This window comes from Bos taurus, chromosome 22 (genome assembly GCF_002263795.3).
Source record: "Bos taurus isolate L1 Dominette 01449 registration number 42190680 breed Hereford chromosome 22, ARS-UCD2.0, whole genome shotgun sequence".
Classification (NCBI taxonomy): domain Eukaryota; kingdom Metazoa; phylum Chordata; class Mammalia; order Artiodactyla; family Bovidae; genus Bos; species Bos taurus.
This window is the reverse complement of record NC_037349.1, coordinates 50,152,194-50,169,352: the sequence shown is the minus strand read 5'-3', so window position 1 is coordinate 50,169,352 and position 17,159 is coordinate 50,152,194. Positions and strand designations below refer to the sequence as shown.

Genomic DNA, 17,159 nt, shown 5'->3' with positions numbered 1-17,159 from the left:
AAGCCCATCTCATGCCCCTCTCATGGTCCTCAAACCAGAGTCCTCTGAGACCTGTGATGTCCAGGTCTTATCTGAGACCTGGACCAGGAAGCAACTTCTTGGGAACCCACAGCATGGCCGTGCCCTGGGACACCTGGCCAGATGGAGTTAAAACCCAGTGAGATCTGGGAAGGGAAGCAGGGTGGCTTCAGGGTTCCCCTGGGGGCTCACTGTCACCCTGGGAGCCTGGTGGACCTCACCTTCCCTGGCTGTGGGACAGCCTAGACGACGCTGCACCCCTCTCTGCCCTGCAGGATTACGTCTTCTACCTGGAGCCTGAGAAGCTCGAGTCAGGGAAGGGCAAGTGTCCCTACGACCCCAAGCTGGACACAGCCTCAGCCCTCATCAGTGAGTGCCCTCACCCCACCCCAGTTCTGTGGCCAAAAGGTGTGACCTCTGCCTCTGGAGCAGGGAGCATGGCTCCAGCACTTATCCCAGGGAAGAGACTGTGAGATTGCCATGTCTGAAACCCGTCCCCCGCAGTGTGGCCTCTCTTGGAAAGGGGAAGGGTACAGACCAGACCCCAGTAGCTGAGGGGCAGAGACGAGGTGGCATGAGTCTCCATCCAGCCCCTTGGATGGGGGGTGGGGTGGGGATAGGCTCAGGGGGCCAGATTCTACCCTGAAATCCACATTGGGGTCCATGTGAAGATCAGAGCCCTCCAGACTGCAGCCTCCCTGGGAAAAGACAAGTGGGGTCTGCACTGAGGCCTGTATGAGGGCTGGTCCCAGAGTGTGCCTTAGATTGTCTGGGAGACCAGGAGAGGCCCACAAGGCAGCACCAATGGAGGGTGTTGGCCCAGAGACTGACTGGGAGAGTTGGTTTCTGGTCTGGCCAGGTGTCTGGGGGAGTTGGGAGAAGGTTCTCTGAGAAGGAGTCCTGCCTGGGGCCTCAGGAGCAGCTGCAGGCCCCTACCCCCAGGTCGGGCAAGCCCCATGCTGACCCAGGTCCCTGCACTCAGCCTGTTTTCTGGCTGCCCAGCAAGTCTGCCTCTCAGCAGCTGCTGGGCAGTGTGCCACCTCCAAGCCTGGGAAAGGCAGTGGGTGGGCTTTATCTTCCCCCATCTTGGGAAGAAGGTCTCCTAGCTGGATGGCAGGATCCAGACCAGGGAGTCCGATGGGGGAAGACCAGACCTGCTGGGAGGACCTTAGAGGAGCACCCTTGGAATGGTGTGCTGGAGCCAGCGCACTTCAGATTTTCTGTTAAATGTTCAGGTATTTTGTGGGCCAGCTATTAAACACAGATATTATTAAAAAGTCAATTATATAAGCTTACAGTTAAATTACTGTAAAGACAAAGGTAAAGATACTCCAAACTCATTACTTCCTAATTATTTTACTACGTTTTATTATTATCTATACTCTTGAGATTATTTACATCTTCTGTGAATATCCGTGAGAAATACTATCCACTGGTTTGAGCAGCTCTTCCCCACTCTGCTCGGTGATTCAGGGTAATGGCTTGAAATCAGCCATAGTGGGAGCATTTACACCATAGATATTGGCTCTGGCTGCTTATCAGAGTCAACTGCGACCAATCCCAGTCTTCCCAGAACCAGTCGTCAAAACAGTCCCCAGCGCCCCACTGGTGGTACAACTGCCTGGGAGAACCTGAGCGGGGGAGATGGGCCCCTGCCCCGGAGGTCACCTGAGCTGTGCACTGTCCCCCTGACTCACTGGCCCACCTGCAGATGAGGAGCTCTATGCAGGCGTGTACATCGACTTCATGGGCACGGACGCAGCCATCTTCCGCACCCTTGGCAAGCAGACGGCCATGCGCACGGATCAGTACAACTCTCGGTGGCTCAATGGTGAGAACAGCCTGCAACAGCTCTAGCGGGCAGCATGTCTGGGGTGCTGCACGGAGACCCTAAGGCAACACTCATGGAAAATCTGGGGGCCCTTGACTGGCTAGGGCAAGGGTGGTTTCTTATCCCGGGTTAAGGGAAGAGTTGGGGGTGTTCCTGCACCTGACCTGGGCAAGAAACCTTGTCTGAGGAGGGCCCTGCCTGCTGACTCCTGCCCGCCCGCAGACCCTTCTTTCATCCACGCCGAGCTCATCCCTGACAGTGCCGAGCGCAACGATGACAAGCTCTACTTCTTCTTCCGTGAGCGGTCCATAGAGGCGCCGCAGAGCCCTGCCGTGTACGCCCGCATTGGGCGGATCTGCCTGGTACGAAGCCCCTTTGCTGCCCCCTGCCCAGGCCCAGTCCTGGCTCTTGTCAGCCCGGCTTTGGCGGGGTCTTGGGGGTGAGCGAGCTGATCTGACTCAGCTCCTGCCCACCCCCACCAGAATGATGACGGCGGCCACTGCTGCCTGGTCAACAAGTGGAGCACATTCCTGAAGGCAAGGCTGGTCTGCTCTGTGCCAGGCGAGGATGGCATCGAGACCCACTTCGACGAGCTCCGTGAGCACCTGGGCGGGGCCAGTGGCCACTGCAGGGGAGGGCGGCCAGATGGGTAGTCAGGAAAGCTTGGTGTGCCCCCTCCCTGGAGTGGGCAGGGCTCTGGGGCTCCTGGCCAGGGTACGCTCCCAGCCCCCTCTCTTTCTATCCCCAGAGGATGTGTTTGTCCAGCAGACCCAGGATGTGAGGAACCCAGTCATCTACGCTGTCTTCACCTCCTCGGGGTGAGGCTAAGGCCAGGGCCAGCAGTAGCAGCGGGTGGCAGTTTGAGGGGCTATGACTTGTGGAGGACCCCATCCTGGTGGGGAGCTGTGGGCGAAAGCAGGCTGGGGAGGGGCCCTGGGCCAAGGGTCTGCCCCACCCACAGCAGCAGCCTGCCCTGCCCGCAGCTCTGTGTTCCGAGGCTCTGCCGTGTGTGTCTACTCCATGGCTGACATCCGCATGGTCTTCAATGGGCCCTTTGCCCACAAGGAGGGCCCCAACTACCAGTGGATGCCCTTCTCAGGAAAGATGCCCTACCCACGGCCTGGCACGGTGAGGACCACGCTCAGCCTGCCTTTCCCCTTCCTCTCTTTCTACGAGACCTCTGCTGGGTCAGGCCCTTTGCAGACGTGGGCCCCACCATTGTGACACTCATAGCCAAGTGGCGGGCGGGGGGAAGGGTGGACCACACACACGTATAAACTCCCTATTCACCCGCTATAAAGTTGAAGTTAAAAAGAAAACTCCACCGTTTACAAACAGTGTCAGGCTGTGAAAGAAGCCAGCTAGGATCCTGAAACAGAGACGGTGGCTGGGTGTGGCAGGGTGCACCCTCTGGGGGCAGGGGCAGGGGTTGTTGGGGAGCTAAAAATTGTGGGGGAAGTCTTCAAGACAGGCTGGAGGTGGGGGGGTGGGCAGGAGCCCCTGCAGGGAGGCGACCCACCGGATCTTGGTGTGATGGGGCCACCGCAGGAGTGGAAGCAGGAACACATCATGATCCGATCACATGGCTAGGCTGGGGCAGGAGCTCCCGCTGAGCAGGGGGTGGAGTCGGGGGCAGGGGTCTGGAAGAGCAGTCTGAGGAAGCAGACAAGTGGGTGGGGATGAGGACCTGGAAAGGCCATGGTCAGCTCTGCCAGATGGCTGCCACAAGGTCATGGCACGTGAGCTGGGGAGATGGCCATGGGACCTGGCCAGGTGAGACCTTGGGACCTCAGCTGGAGCAGGACCTGCAGAGAGGTTGGGTGGAGGGCAGAAGCCCAGATGGGGGGCAGCTCTGAGAAGCGGAGCAGGGGAAGACAGCAGGTAGGCACAGACAGGGGAGACCTCTTCTGGAGCGAATGGGCCCGGCAGGCCCTGGGCGGGCTGGGCCTGACGCTCATCACCTGCCTGCAGTGCCCTGGCGGAACCTTCACGCCGTCCATGAAGTCCACCAAAGACTACCCTGATGAAGTCATCAACTTCATGCGCAGCCACCCGCTCATGTACCAGGCCATCTACCCTCTGCAGCGGCGGCCCCTGGTGGTCCGCACAGGCGCGCCCTACCGTCTCACCACTGTGGCCGTGGACCAGGTGGACGCAGCCGACGGGCGCTATGAGGTGCTTTTCCTGGGCACAGGTACCCACTGCTGCTCCCAGCCCCTCCCACGCTGGGCCCGCTGGGTGGAGGGTGCTGACCCACAGGGCTGGGCCCTGACCTCCTAGGGGGTTGCTACAAGGTTGTCCCTGTCACCCCTGCCACCTCCTTCATCCTATGGAGCCCTCTATTACCAGGATAACTGAGAATGGGGGTGGGGAAACCCCATTCCCATCCTCATCCCTGGTGGCCGGGAGAATGGGGACCCAGGGTGCCTGGGGACCCATGTTTGGGCAGGAAGAGGGAAGACAGAGGCAGGCACTTCCAGGACACCCGGGTCCAAGCACACACATGCTCTCGTGTGCACATGCAGACCACATTCACCGCTGTCCCAGTAGTTGTCAACCCAGGGGAACGCATCCTGCATCCTGTTCTCAGCTTCCCAAACGAGGGTCTGGGGGCAGAGGGGCAGACTCTAGCTGTGGCACCCTCCTTATGCAGGGCCAGCCCCCTTAGACCTCTTCCCCTCATCTGGGGGCTGCTCTTCCACCTTGGCATAGAGCACGCCCACTCCACTGCCCCTGGGGGGTCTGGGCCCTGGTGGGGGAAGGGGCTGAGGCTGGTGCCCCTTTCCCAGCACCCTCAGCCCCGCTGAGGCCCTGCCCGGCCCGTTCCAGACCGCGGGACAGTGCAGAAGGTCATCGTGCTGCCTAAGGACGACCAGGAGATGGAGGAGCTCATGCTAGAGGAGGTCGAGGTCTTCAAGGTGGGTGTGACACCACCCGGGCCTGTCCCACTCACCACAGCTGCCCTCGGTGCCACCTCCTAACCTCAGACCTCCAGGTCAGGACAGGAAGGGGGGTCCCTAGGGTTGCACGCTAACGCCTGTTTTCTTCTAGGACCCAGCACCTGTTAAGACCATGACCATCTCTTCCAAGAGGGTGAGTTTAGGCGAGGTGGGCTGGGAGTGGGCATGGAGCCCACCTCCCCTTGGGGTCAAGCCCGTGGTAAAGAGAGATGGGGGATATTGAGGCACCGAACAGGAAGGGGAGGAGCCCAGCTCAGCTGGCTCCTAAGGAAAGCTGGCTGCCAAGAGGGAACTGACAAGCCCCTACCCCTGCCCACAGCAACAACTGTACGTGGCCTCAGCCGTGGGCGTCACACAGCTGAGCCTGCACCGCTGTCAGGCATATGGGGCCGCCTGTGCCGACTGCTGCCTCGCCCGGGACCCCTACTGCGCCTGGGATGGCCAAGCCTGTTCCCGCTACACAGCGTCCTCTAAGAGGTGCAGACCCTGAGACCTTGGGAATTCTGACTAAAAGGCTCTGTCCTGGGGGTCTAGAGATGGATGTGATATATCCCTGGGGGGTCTCTGTGGGTGAGGCATTCTAGTAGCCTGGAGTTTTGGGGTTCTAGAGACCTGGTGGTGGGGAGTCGGGGGGACAAGCTTTCTTGAGAATACTTCTTTAGGAGTTGTCTTCATCCAGGCGGAGCCGCCGGCAGGATGTCCGGCACGGGAACCCCATCCGGCAGTGCCGTGGGTTCAATTCCAATGGTGAGTGTGCTGTGTCTCATTACCACCACGCGGCCGCAGAGCCGGTCACGGGGCCCGCACTGCACAGACCCTCCCATGGTCCGTGGAGGTGAGGGGTTTTGGAGAAGGGATGTCCCTGGCCACCCCCTCCAGGAGTGGATGCCTGAGGGCACAGCCCTGCCTGTGTGTGTGGGGGTGTGTGTGGCTGTGTGTGCCCCCCGCCAGCCCACGGTCTGCCCAGAGGCGGTGCTGCTCTCACGTGGCACCCTCTTGCTCTGCAGCCAATAAGAACGCTGTGGAGTCTGTGCAGTACGGTGTGGCAGGGAGCACAGCCTTCCTTGAGTGCCAGCCCCGCTCGCCCCAGGCTACCGTGAAGTGGCTGTTCCAGCGAGATCCCAGTGACCGGCGCCGCGAGGTGACTTCCTGTGCCCCATGGTCCTTGCCGTGGATGGGGCATCCCTCATACAGTAGAAATTCCACGTGGGTGAAGCGTGGTATAGGAACCAAGAGTGGGGCAGCCCTCATTCTAAGAAAGTCCTTCCAAGCACCCTTCCCTGTGTGGAAATCATTTGGGTGAATCCAGTTATATGGAAACCCTGTGGGGTTTCCATAGTACATGGAAACTACTTGTAGGCATGCCTTTTCATGTGAGAGTTCCATATGTGTACTTGATTGGCGGTGTACCTCACTGTATGGAACTCACGTGGATGAGTTCCAGCATCTGGAAATTCTATCGGGTAGCCCTCCTATTATGGAAATAGCTTCTAGGCAGTCCCTTCTTAAACAAATTCTAGGAGGGTGCCCCAATATCCGTTTATTCTCATTAAATAGAAATTGTATGTATGCTCCAGAATTCCCTCATTGTACAGACTCCCTTTATGGTCATTCCTCCGGAAATGGCAGTGTCATATGCCATTCAGATGTCATATGAACACTTCCTGTGGGTTTTTCTTGCTCCATGGAAATTCCAGATGGGTGTCCCTCCATGGGATGGCCACAAAGGTGGTCTGATCTGGTGGGGACAGCAGGGTGGTCCTGCAGTCCCTGAGTTCCACCCCCTGCCCCTGCAGGTCCACGCGGACGACCGCTTCCTGCGCACTGAACAAGGCTTGCTGCTCCGCGCCCTGCAGTCTGGTGATAGCGGCCTCTACTCCTGTACAGCCACCGAGAACAACTTCAAGCACATCATCACACGGGTGCAGCTGCATGTCCTGGGCCAGGAAGACATCCGTACGGCCCTCTTCCCACCGCCAGCTGCAAGCATTCCACCGCCAGCTGCGAGCATTCCACCGCCCCCGGGCACCGGCCCCCCAAAGCCCCGTTACCAAGAGCTGGCCCAGCTGCTGGCCCAGCCAGAAGTGGGCCTCATCCACCAGTACTGCCAGGGCTACTGGCGCCACGTGCCCCCCAGTCCCAGGGAGGCCCCAGGGGCACCCAGGCCTCGTAAACCCCAGGACCAGAAAAAACCCCGGAACCGCCGCCACCACCCACCGGACACATGAGGCCTGCTGTCTGAGCCCTGCAATGGGCCAGCCTCTAGCCCTTGTTCCTTTTAATATAAAAGATATATATATATATATATAAAATATCTATATTCTATATACACCCTGCCCCTGCAAAGACAGTATTTATTGGTGGGTTGTAAATAACCTGCCTCAACGGCAGCATCGTCCAGAACTTAGACCCAAGCTGGTCAGAGACAGCAGAAAACGGAGCCCACCTAACCAGGCGCAGCCAGTTGGCCGGGTCAGGCCAGGACCACAGTCCCCAGGCTCACCTGGGGGTCTACCTGCTCGACAGCCACCGGCGGGATCGACAGGACACGGGGAGCGAGCAGGCTCTACCTGGATAGAGCACGGACTGTACACACACCTTTGCCAGTGTGTTCCATCAGCCTGTGCTGTTGGCATGCACGTGGAGGCGAGGACTGCTTTGGAGACTGGGGGTGGGGGGCGGGGGCTCAGATGCACTCAGAGAAGGGAAGAAGGGGGTGGCACAGGATGCCAGCGCCTGCCTGGGAGAGGGGCACTCAGTCAAGGCCAGCCCTTTCCTGGGTATTTATTCTCTATTTATTGGGGATAGAAGAAGAGGAGCCCTGCCTGGGTGGGGCAGCCCCTCCGGCCCCTCCTTCCCACCCTGCCTGGCCTCTCTACCTCCTCTTCGCTTTTTCTGTGCCACTGTGACTCGGGGGCTGGGAGAACAGCAGAGGGGCCAGGCTCAGGTAGCACTGAGGGGAGAAAGGGCCATGGCAGAGGCCTGGGGCCTGCAGGGGCTCCCCAGGGCTCCCTTCTGCCCACCACTTCAGATGATGGGTGTAAATAGCTCTGGGGGGCAGTTGGGTAGTGGGGTGGGAGCTCCTGGCAGCCTTCTGCTGCCCGGCTGCACCTGCCCTTGGGTTCCATCTTGCTAATAAACACTGGCTCTGGGACTGGACTTTGGTGTTCTCCTTGGCGCAGGAGGGAGGGTGGGAGTTCAGCCCACACCCAGATTCTGTCCTCCACTAATGTAGCTTGACCACCGGTTCCCCCACGGTCTCCTTTGGAAGTTCAGCTTTCAGTCATTCATTCAGCCGTTTGATCGTTTGCTCACACTGCTTTCTCACCTGGCTTTGTGTTTTGCCAGGAACTCAGGACTCAGAATTGGCAAGACAGAGCCACAGCCTTCACAGCACAGCTGCCCCTGGCCCGAGAATCAACAAAATTCCCATTCTTCCTGTCTCCTTCCAGCCAGCTCTTAGCAGAGGGCCCAGCACAAGCAAATGTCCAGAGGCAGGGAAGACCAGGATAAGTGGGGATCTGCTGGAGAGGAGGAAGTGGGGCTGGGGGCCCTGGGCCAAAGTTAATGAGTCAAGCCTTGATGTGCATGCATGTTCAGTCATGTCCGACTCTCTTTGCGACCCTATGGGCTATAGCCCGCCAGGCTCCTCTGTCTATGGGATTTTTCAGGCAAGAATACTGGAGTGGGTTGCCATTTCCTTCTCCAGGGGATCTTCCTGAGCCAGGGATTGAACCCGTATCTCCTGCATTGGCAAGTGGATTCTTTACCACTGAGCCACCTGGGAAGCCAGTAGCTAGGGAGGCTCAGGGATCCAGCAGGGCTCAGGGCCATACCTGGCAGGCAAGGGGAGCTGGGGGGGACAAGGAGGCAGTGGAATAGTCCCACTTTAAGCAAAGCCAATATGTAGAAAGCAGGTTTTTGTTGGTTTCACACACCTGGGCCCCTGTACCACCCCAACCCCCTGGGCAGTGTACAGGCTGCAGAGACTCCCAGGGCCCACTTGCAGCATGGTGGTGGGGTAGAAGACAAATGGAACCTAAAAGTCGAAGGTGGCGCAGATAATCTATTGCTCCTGAATGGATCTCCCCTCACCCAGCAGGGCAGATGTTGAAGCCACCAGCTCCCAGCTCCCAGAACCAGTGTCTACTTCCTACATGTTTAGGGTCAGTGTGTGTTGTGTGTGTGTGTGAATTTTTTAATTCAAGTATAGTTGATTTATAATGTGTTAATTTCTGCTGAACAGCAAAGTGCTTCAGTTATACATATATTTATACATTCTTTTAAAATATTCTTTGCTGTTATGGTTTATCAAAAAGTATTGAGTTTAGTTCCCCGTGGTATACAGTAGGACCTTACTGTTTATGCATCCTATATGTAATAGTTTGCATCTGCTAATCCCAAACTGCCACTCCATCCCCCCCCCACACCACTCCCCTTAGCAACCACAGTCTGTTCTCTGTCTGTGAGTCTGTTTCTGTTTTGTAAAAGTTCACTTGCGTCATATTTTAGATTCCACATATAAGTGGTGTCATACGGTATTTGCCTTTCTCTTCCTGACTTGCTTCATTTCGTGTTATAAGCTCTAGTCCCATCTGTGCTGCTGCAAATGGCATTATTTCATTTATTTTGGTGGCTGAGTAGTATTCCAGTGTGTTTTTGTGCCACGTCTTCTGTATCCGTTCATCCGTTGATGGATGTCTAGGTTGCGTCTTGGCCATTGTGAACAGTGCTGCTATGAATATATGGGTGCATGTATCTTTTTCAATTACAGTTTTCTACAGATGTATGCCTGGGAGTGGGATTGCTGGATCATATGGCAACTCTGTTTTTAGTTTTTTGAGGAACCTCCATACTGTTCTCCCTAGTGGCTCTACCAACTTGCCTGCCCCCCAACAGTGTAGGAGGGTTACCTTTTCTTCACACTCTGTCCAGCATTCATTATTTGTAGACTTCTTAATGATGGCCATTCTGACGAGTGTGAAGTGGTACCTCATTGTAGTTTTAATTCGCATTCCTGTAGTAATTAACAATGTTGAGCATTATTTTATATGTATGTCAGCCATCTGTATGTCTTCTTTGGAGAAATGTCTAGTTCTTCTGCCCATGTTTTGATTGGATTATTTGTTTTTTTGTTGTTGAGTTGCATCAGCTTTTTGCATATTTTGGAAATTAAGACCTTGTCAGTCATCATTTGCAAATATTTTCTCCCATTCCTTAGGTTGTCTTTTCATTTTGTTTATGGTTTCCTTTGAGGTGCAAAAGCTTTTAAGTTTGATTAGGTCCCATTTGTTCATTTTTGCTTTTATTTCTATTGCCTTGGGAGACTGACCTGAGAAAATACTGGTACGATTTATGTCAGACTGTTTTGCATACGTTCCCTTCTAGGTGTTTGATGATGTCCTGTCTTACATTTAAGTGTTTAAGCGACTTTGAGTTTATTTTTGTGTGTGGTGTGAGAGTGTTCTAACTTCATTGATTTACATGTGCCTGTTCAGCTTGCCCAACACTAGGGACAGTCTCAATGCCCAGAATATGGGGCCCTGGCAGCCTTGTGTCTGCAAGAGTTGAGTGCTAAGGCAGCAAGTTTTCTGGGGAGTCCAGCCAGGAGGGGGCTGAGAGCCCAGGATCTGAGTCTTCTCATGGGAGGTGGCAAAACTCCAGAGGCTGCAACTCAACACTACATGCTCAGCTGAACCACTTCCACTTAGGAGCACACCCTGTCCCATCTGAACCCCACACGACATCTAACCCCTAAGCTGAGGCAGGCATGCCCTGGAGATATCCCTGACAGGTCCCAGAGCACCCACAAGGGACAGAAGAGGAGTGGGGCTCATCCGCTCCTCCCCTGGGAATGCCAGACCTGCTCTGGGACTCTCTTCCCATCTGATAACAGGCCTGCAAGATATTCCCTGGAAGAGCCTGGCCACCTCTGCAGGTCAGACTGCTGACCTCAAGTTTATGGGTACACGCATGTGCAAGTGTGCACACATACAGGCAGACACGTGCATAAATGTAGGTGCACACAGGCAAATCCACACACATGCATTTCACCTGTGCATGCATTATACATTCACACACATGCAACATTAACCCACATAAGCACAGCAAAGTGCACATATAAACATACACATGAGAAGTGCACAAAAGCATCCATGCACACACACGTGGTACACAAACAAGCAAGCATAGACATACACTGGCACTCAAGAAAGCACAGGCACATGTTTACATGCAAGTATACACAGACAAACGTATGTCATTGTTTTGCTTGATACCAGTACAGGATACATGCACACCCACCCAAGTCTGTTGGAATCATGGAGGCAGGTAGAGGCCTCACCCAGGTTGGATCCAGCCCTTGGTACAGGGCAAATGCAATGTCCACCTTTCCTTCTTGACTCCCTATTAAGCATGGAACCCTGGCCTAGAGTCACCGGCCCTTCTCAACCACCTCCTGCCATGTGATCCTCTGAGCCTCCACTTCCTCATCTGTGCAGTGATGTGGTGCATCCGCCAGGCTGGTGTGAGCTCAGCAAGGAGCAGTGCTGAGCCCAGTACTAGACAGTGGGCAGGTGCTCCTTGCAGGCTTATCCTTCTCCTCCCTGCTCCCAGGCCCTCCCCTCATTACCCCCACCCCCAGAACTGAGGCCCTCTCTTCCCCTTTTTGAGCCTGAACCCCCCAGAACTTGTACCCCTGCTTTAGAGCAGGAGCTGGACTAGGACTCCAGGGTCTCTCCCAGAGGGTTTGGGGAGCGGCAAAGAGTGGGGTGCAGAGTCAGCAGGTGAGGGATTGGGGCCATGCCAGCCTGATTAGGAGGGCTGGGGGCTGAGCTGGATTCACCTGTCCTTGTCTCTGATTGGCTCTTAGATACCAACAACCCCCAAATCCTACTAAGTAGCCCCACCAGGCCCTGCCCAGATCTGTAGACAGCCATTGGATTCCCAGTTCTGGGGTCAGAAGGGTGTCCAGGGAGGCCAGAGGCTAGCCTGAGCCTGGCTCTGGGGAACCCCTCCATCCGGAAGAACCAACTCACGGCCCTCCTCCTTCACCTCCTGCCAGGACCATGGGGGCTGGGGCCAGCGCTGAGGAGAAGCACTCAAGGGAGCTGGAAAAGAAGCTGAAAGAAGATGCTGAGAAAGATGCTCGAACCGTGAAACTGCTGCTTCTGGGTAAGGGGGTGGGCTGAGGAGGGGCCACATCTGCCAGTCAGAGGCCTGGGGGCAGGCAGGTGGCCCTTCTGTGAAGCAGGTGTGATTTGGGAAACAGAATGAGCCTACAGCCTAGCAACAGAGTGGAGCCCAGGCCAAGCAAGACCAGGCCTGATGGGTGACACTTTTGGCTCCCTAAGGCTAGGTATCCCGCAGAAACCCTCTCTGGAGGGCTCAAACCTCAGGCAACCTCCCCTCCCAAGATGTGTGTGCCAATCACACTTTTTTTAGAGACGTGTTCAAGGCCCACATTTGCCCTGGCTATGTTCCCTCAAACCCCAGCCTTTAGCTTGATGGGCCTGCTGAGGAGGGCTCAGAAACCAGGGGCCTCGGGAGCACCACAACAAGGCTGCTCCCTTGGGAAGGAGGTCACAGTCCTCCTGAGAGTAGGTAGCTTCCAGGACCTCCCAGGTCCACACACAGTGGCCCTCAGTTTCCAGAGCTTTATTGCTGGCAGACCTGCAGGACAGGTGAAAGATGTAGAGAGCTACTAAGGCCCAGTGGAGAATAGAGAAAGCCATGTCCTTGGTCCCATGGGTAGTGAGGGGAGCTAGGACTGATCTAGTACTTCCTCCTGCCGCCACCACCGAGGGAAGGAACTGCTTTGAGAAGGCACCTCAGGCTTCTCCCAGGCTGTCCAGGGTTCAGACAGACAGGTGAATGTGGGTAGAGAGACCAAACCAGAGTACCCCAGGGAAGACAGGCTAAGCCAAAATCCCATTAACTGTGCCCGACACCCACACGAGAGCAGGCTCAAAAGGACTGTCAGCTCTGTCTTCTCCCCCAGCAAAACGTGCTAATTCCCTCTGAGCCTCTTGGGGACACTCCCTTCCATCCCAGGTGGAAAAGCAGGGGTTGACCTGGCTCAAATAATCCCATGCATGTAGTACCAGAATCGTCCACAAGGTGGAGCTCAAGGTTTCTTTATTTTTGGCCTCCGAAAAATAAGACAGCCTACAAGGTGTTGGAGGCTCCAGGACAGAGTTGAGGTTGTCCATTCGCCTCATCAGCCCGCTTTGGTCACTCCTGACATTTAGGTTTTGCTGCCGGGGTATTAGGACCTTATTTGGGGAGTGTGGTAGGGAAACAGGTGGGATAGAGGGGACAGTGCGGTCTGCGCATCTCTGAGGCAGGGTTTCCATTCCAATCCAGGTGCCGGTGAATCTGGGAAGAGTACCATTGTCAAGCAGATGAAGTGAGTGCCCCTACCCTATCGGAGGCCCTGGGGGTGGGTGGTGCCCCTGCCCTACCTGAGGCCCTGGGGTTGGGCGTGCCCTGGAGGTCTGATCCCTGACCCGCCCAAGAGGTGCTGACCCGGCTCCCGTGGCTGTAGGATTATCCACCAGGACGGGTACTCACTGGAAGAGTGTCTTGAGTTCATTGCCATCATCTATGGCAACACGCTACAGTCCATCCTGGCCATTGTGCGCGCCATGACCACACTCAACATCCAGTACGGAGACTCTGCGCGCCAGGTGTGTCAAGAGACTAGCTGAACAGGGCCTCTGGGGATTCGAGGCTGAGCCCCAGCCCCTGGTTACCACCAACCACTCCCCTGCCCTCAGGACGACGCCCGAAAGCTGATGCACATGGCAGACACCATCGAGGAGGGCACGATGCCCAAGGAGATGTCAGACATCATCCAGCGGCTGTGGAAGGACTCCGGTATCCAGGCCTGTTTCGACCGAGCCTCAGAGTACCAGCTCAACGACTCTGCTGGCTAGTGAGAGCACAGGCCAGGCACAGGGGTGGGGGGCAGGCGGGGCCCTGGCACACCCCTCCACCCAACCCTACCCACATCCCATATCTCCCACAGCTATCTCTCAGACCTGGAGCGCCTGGTAACCCCGGGCTACGTGCCCACTGAACAGGATGTGCTGCGCTCCCGTGTCAAGACCACGGGTATCATTGAGACGCAGTTCTCCTTCAAGGACCTCAACTTTCGGTAGGACACTGAGCCCTGACTCCTGCTCTGGAGTGGGGAGGCCTTCCTCCAAGTTCACTGCCCGAGGCCTGTTGGTCGCAGAGGTCCCAGCCCTTCTAGAGACCTGCCACTTCTCCAACACCCCACCAGCAGAGAAGTCTGGCCCCTCCGGATGCCAGGCCCATCTGGGTGCTTCCCAGCCAGCATTAGGAAGCCAGGGGATGCCTGTGGGCGTCTCCGGCAGACTTGATACACAGGTTTCCGGTCCTCATGGCCCCGCAGGATGTTCGATGTGGGCGGGCAGCGCTCAGAGCGCAAGAAGTGGATCCACTGCTTCGAGGGGGTGACCTGCATCATCTTCATCGCGGCGCTGAGCGCCTACGACATGGTGCTGGTGGAAGACGACGAAGTGGTGAGTGTCCAGCCGGGCCTGAGCGATTGAGCGGGGAGGAGGAGAGGAGAAAGAGGAGACGGCGCTGTGGGCGGGCGCGGGGAGCATCTGAGAGAGGATGTTTGTCCCAGAGCCCTCTGAAGGAGGAGACGAGGCAGCCTCCTCATCAGGAGATGAAGGGAGGGTGGGCGAGTGGCAGGAGAAGGAGGAGACAGTCTTGGAGCTGTCTGAGTGGGGGCCCGGAGCCCAGAGAGCAGGCTGGGGTCGGCCAGTCAGTCGCAGCCAGGTGGAGGGGGGTGGCGACCCCTGTCCCCCGGTGCCCGACAGCCTCTGTCCTCCTCAGAACCGCATGCACGAGAGCCTGCACCTGTTCAACAGTATCTGCAACCACCGCTACTTCGCCACCACGTCCATCGTGCTCTTTCTCAACAAGAAGGACGTCTTCTCGGAGAAGATCAAAAAGGCGCACCTTAGCATCTGCTTTCCGGACTACAACGGTGAGACCCTTGGCCTGCCACCGGGCGGCGCTCCAAAGCCACTCTCTCGGCCTGAGCTCCTCCTGCCGCCGCGGGGAGGCTTCGTAGCAGGGACTGAGAGCCCCCCACCCCTCCCCTGCCAGGGCCCAACACGTATGAGGACGCCGGCAATTACATCAAGGTGCAATTCCTTGAGCTCAACATGCGACGCGACGTGAAGGAGATCTATTCCCACATGACATGCGCCACCGACACGCAGAACGTCAAGTTTGTCTTCGACGCTGTCACCGACATCATCATCAAGGAGAACCTCAAAGACTGCGGGCTCTTCTGAGGTGGCTCCTCTGCGGGCCGGGATGCTCCTCTGTCTTGCCTCTTGATCTCAGTACCCCCGGGGGCCCCATCCCCAGCTCCCTATCCCATCTGCAGGCCCCTCCCCAGCTTTCCGGATCCACTCCACTGCCTGGCGTCTGGTCGCCGGACTTTCTGACCCTTCCGCTTCCGGGTCCCACTCTAGCTCCTCAGGCTCCACCCCTACGGCCATAGGCCCCGCCCCCGGCTCACAAGCCCCACCCACTAGCTCTCTTTTGACTCCGCCCCAGTCACTCAGCTAGGGCACTGCTTCCACGCCCATCTCCATATGACTCCATGTTACGGATGCTGACTCTGTTCCTTCTTCTCTTCACAGGTGCCTGAGCTCATGCGTCCCTGAGACCCTGCAGCCCTTGACACCTTGTAGCCCCAATGTGCATGACCCTATCAGTCCCCCAGGACTCCTGGGCTCCAGCCTGTGGCCCCACCAGCCACACACTCAAAGCCCTAAACCCTGCTAGCCTTGAGGCCCTATAACCCTCCCTCGTGGCTCCCAGGATTCCCAGGTCTCCGAGAGTCCAATGCCCCCAGCCACCCCAGCACTGCCCTTCACGGCCTGGCTGCACTGGCCTCCCAGACCTACCACAGCCAGCCCCAGCTAGAAGCAAGCAGGACTTGGGGCAGCTACAGCTCACGGTGACTCAGCAATACCTCTACTGACCAATCTCCTGCCTCTCTTCTGCCCCAGGAGGCCCATTACTCACCTGGTGAGTCTGGGTTCAGCAAACAGCCCTCCCTCCTAGAGCTTTATGAAGGGCAGGGGGCAGGCATGGAGCCCTTCTCTGAGCAAGCCTTCTGCTTACCATCAGCCCATTCTAGCCTTACCACCTCCATGTGACAGGGTCTGATGCCCATCTGCCCAGTGGCCAGTGACTGCCCTGCCCAGCAGATTCAGGAGTCCAAAGTTCAAGCCAGCTCTGGCCTGTGCAGCTTGTATGGAGACGACTTAGTGAGTCAGGGCAAGCCTGGGGGCTCCTGGTAGCAGGAAGAGACTCAAGCTGGAAACTTCCCGTACCCTAACCCCTCCCCCCAGAGGCTCTGCCCACGCCGTCCTTGGACACCAGAGTCATGTCCTACTCCCCTCCAGCCCGCGGCACTCTAGATCAGCCACTCTGTCGAGGGAGGGTACTGTTGACACCAGTTGTGGCCAATGGTCACACTGTCCTGAGGGGTGGCTGGGAGCAGAGTCCGGGTCCCATCGATCAGCCCCAGGCAGAGGATGTGAGACCGGAAGGAAGCCCAGATTGTGCCCAGAGTGGTCTGCCTCAGGTAGGGTCAAAAGCAAATCCATGTGACCCCTTGTCCCTGCCAGCAGCTTTTCTCACCCTTCCCATCAGGGCCCTGGTAGGAAAAAAAAAAGTCATGCCTGAACCATCAGGGACAAAAGCCCATGTCCCCTTACCTCTGCTCCCCACTTCCTCATCAAGTACCTAGTCCTTGCTGATGCCCATGGGCCGTAGCCCGTGCTGGAGTCAAGGGCAAGGAACATCCGTCTAACAAGTCCAGGGCATAATTTGCACTCCCTTCAGCTAGATACACAAACTTAGCAATAAACCTTTGCGTCAGGCCCTGGTTGTCCTTTCTTGGGGGGAAGGGGAGAGTTAATGATCATGAATCATGCGCATTTATTCAATGCCCAGTGCTGGACTGGACGTGAGTAGGGAGATGGTTCTTTCCAGAAAGAAGCGGCTGACATGTCGTGGCAGGGGGCACTCTTGGGGGCGTGGGATCAATTTGGGTGTCCTGAGAGGGATTGAGGGGGTAAAGGGGCCATGGGAAATGTTCACAAGGACAATCTTGGATCAAGAAGGGGTTGTGAGGTGGAAGCTCATTCTGGCATGGACAGTAGGGTGTAAATGGCCCAGGAATGTGGGCTTTTGGGTCACAGGAGTTGCGTGGAGCAGGAGCAGGGAAGGAAAGGGAAGATGGGAGAAGCAGCAGCAGGAAGGCTGGACGGGTGCCACCCACCAGCCCA

General features: G+C 56.9%; 2 protein-coding genes across 7 annotated transcripts in view; both read left to right on the top strand.

Moving 5' to 3' along the window:
• SEMA3F (semaphorin 3F) overlaps positions 1-7,968 on the top strand; it is a 39,103-nt gene extending 31,135 nt beyond the window's left edge. For all 5 annotated transcript variants that reach the window (XM_024983273.2, XM_024983272.2, XM_005223007.5 and 2 more), the window contains 13 exons: positions 294-387; positions 1,730-1,849; positions 2,072-2,211; positions 2,332-2,446; positions 2,598-2,667; positions 2,833-2,977; positions 3,821-4,043; positions 4,679-4,767; positions 4,901-4,942; positions 5,129-5,286; positions 5,489-5,556; positions 5,817-5,950; positions 6,606-7,968. In XM_024983273.2, the coding sequence (XP_024839041.1) occupies positions 294-387; positions 1,730-1,849; positions 2,072-2,211; positions 2,332-2,446; positions 2,598-2,667; positions 2,833-2,977; positions 3,821-4,043; positions 4,679-4,767; positions 4,901-4,942; positions 5,129-5,286; positions 5,489-5,556; positions 5,817-5,950; positions 6,606-7,037 (1,830 nt within the window). In that variant the 3' untranslated portion in view covers positions 7,038-7,968. The remainder of the gene's footprint in view (positions 1-293; positions 388-1,729; positions 1,850-2,071; positions 2,212-2,331; positions 2,447-2,597; positions 2,668-2,832; positions 2,978-3,820; positions 4,044-4,678; positions 4,768-4,900; positions 4,943-5,128; positions 5,287-5,488; positions 5,557-5,816; positions 5,951-6,605) is intronic.
• Positions 7,969-8,059: 91 nt separating this feature from the next.
• Positions 8,060-16,752, top strand: GNAT1 (G protein subunit alpha transducin 1). 2 transcript variants are annotated; one of them, XM_024982388.2, is made up of 10 exons: positions 8,060-8,975; positions 11,873-11,982; positions 13,174-13,216; positions 13,355-13,496; positions 13,587-13,744; positions 13,838-13,966; positions 14,228-14,357; positions 14,680-14,833; positions 14,956-15,147; positions 15,501-16,751. In XM_024982388.2, the coding sequence occupies exons 1-9, from the start codon at positions 8,917-8,919 to the stop codon at positions 15,144-15,146; spliced, it is 1,116 nt and encodes a 371-aa protein (XP_024838156.1). In that variant the 5' UTR covers positions 8,060-8,916; the 3' UTR covers position 15,147; positions 15,501-16,751.
• The last annotated feature ends 407 nt before the right edge of the window (positions 16,753-17,159 follow it).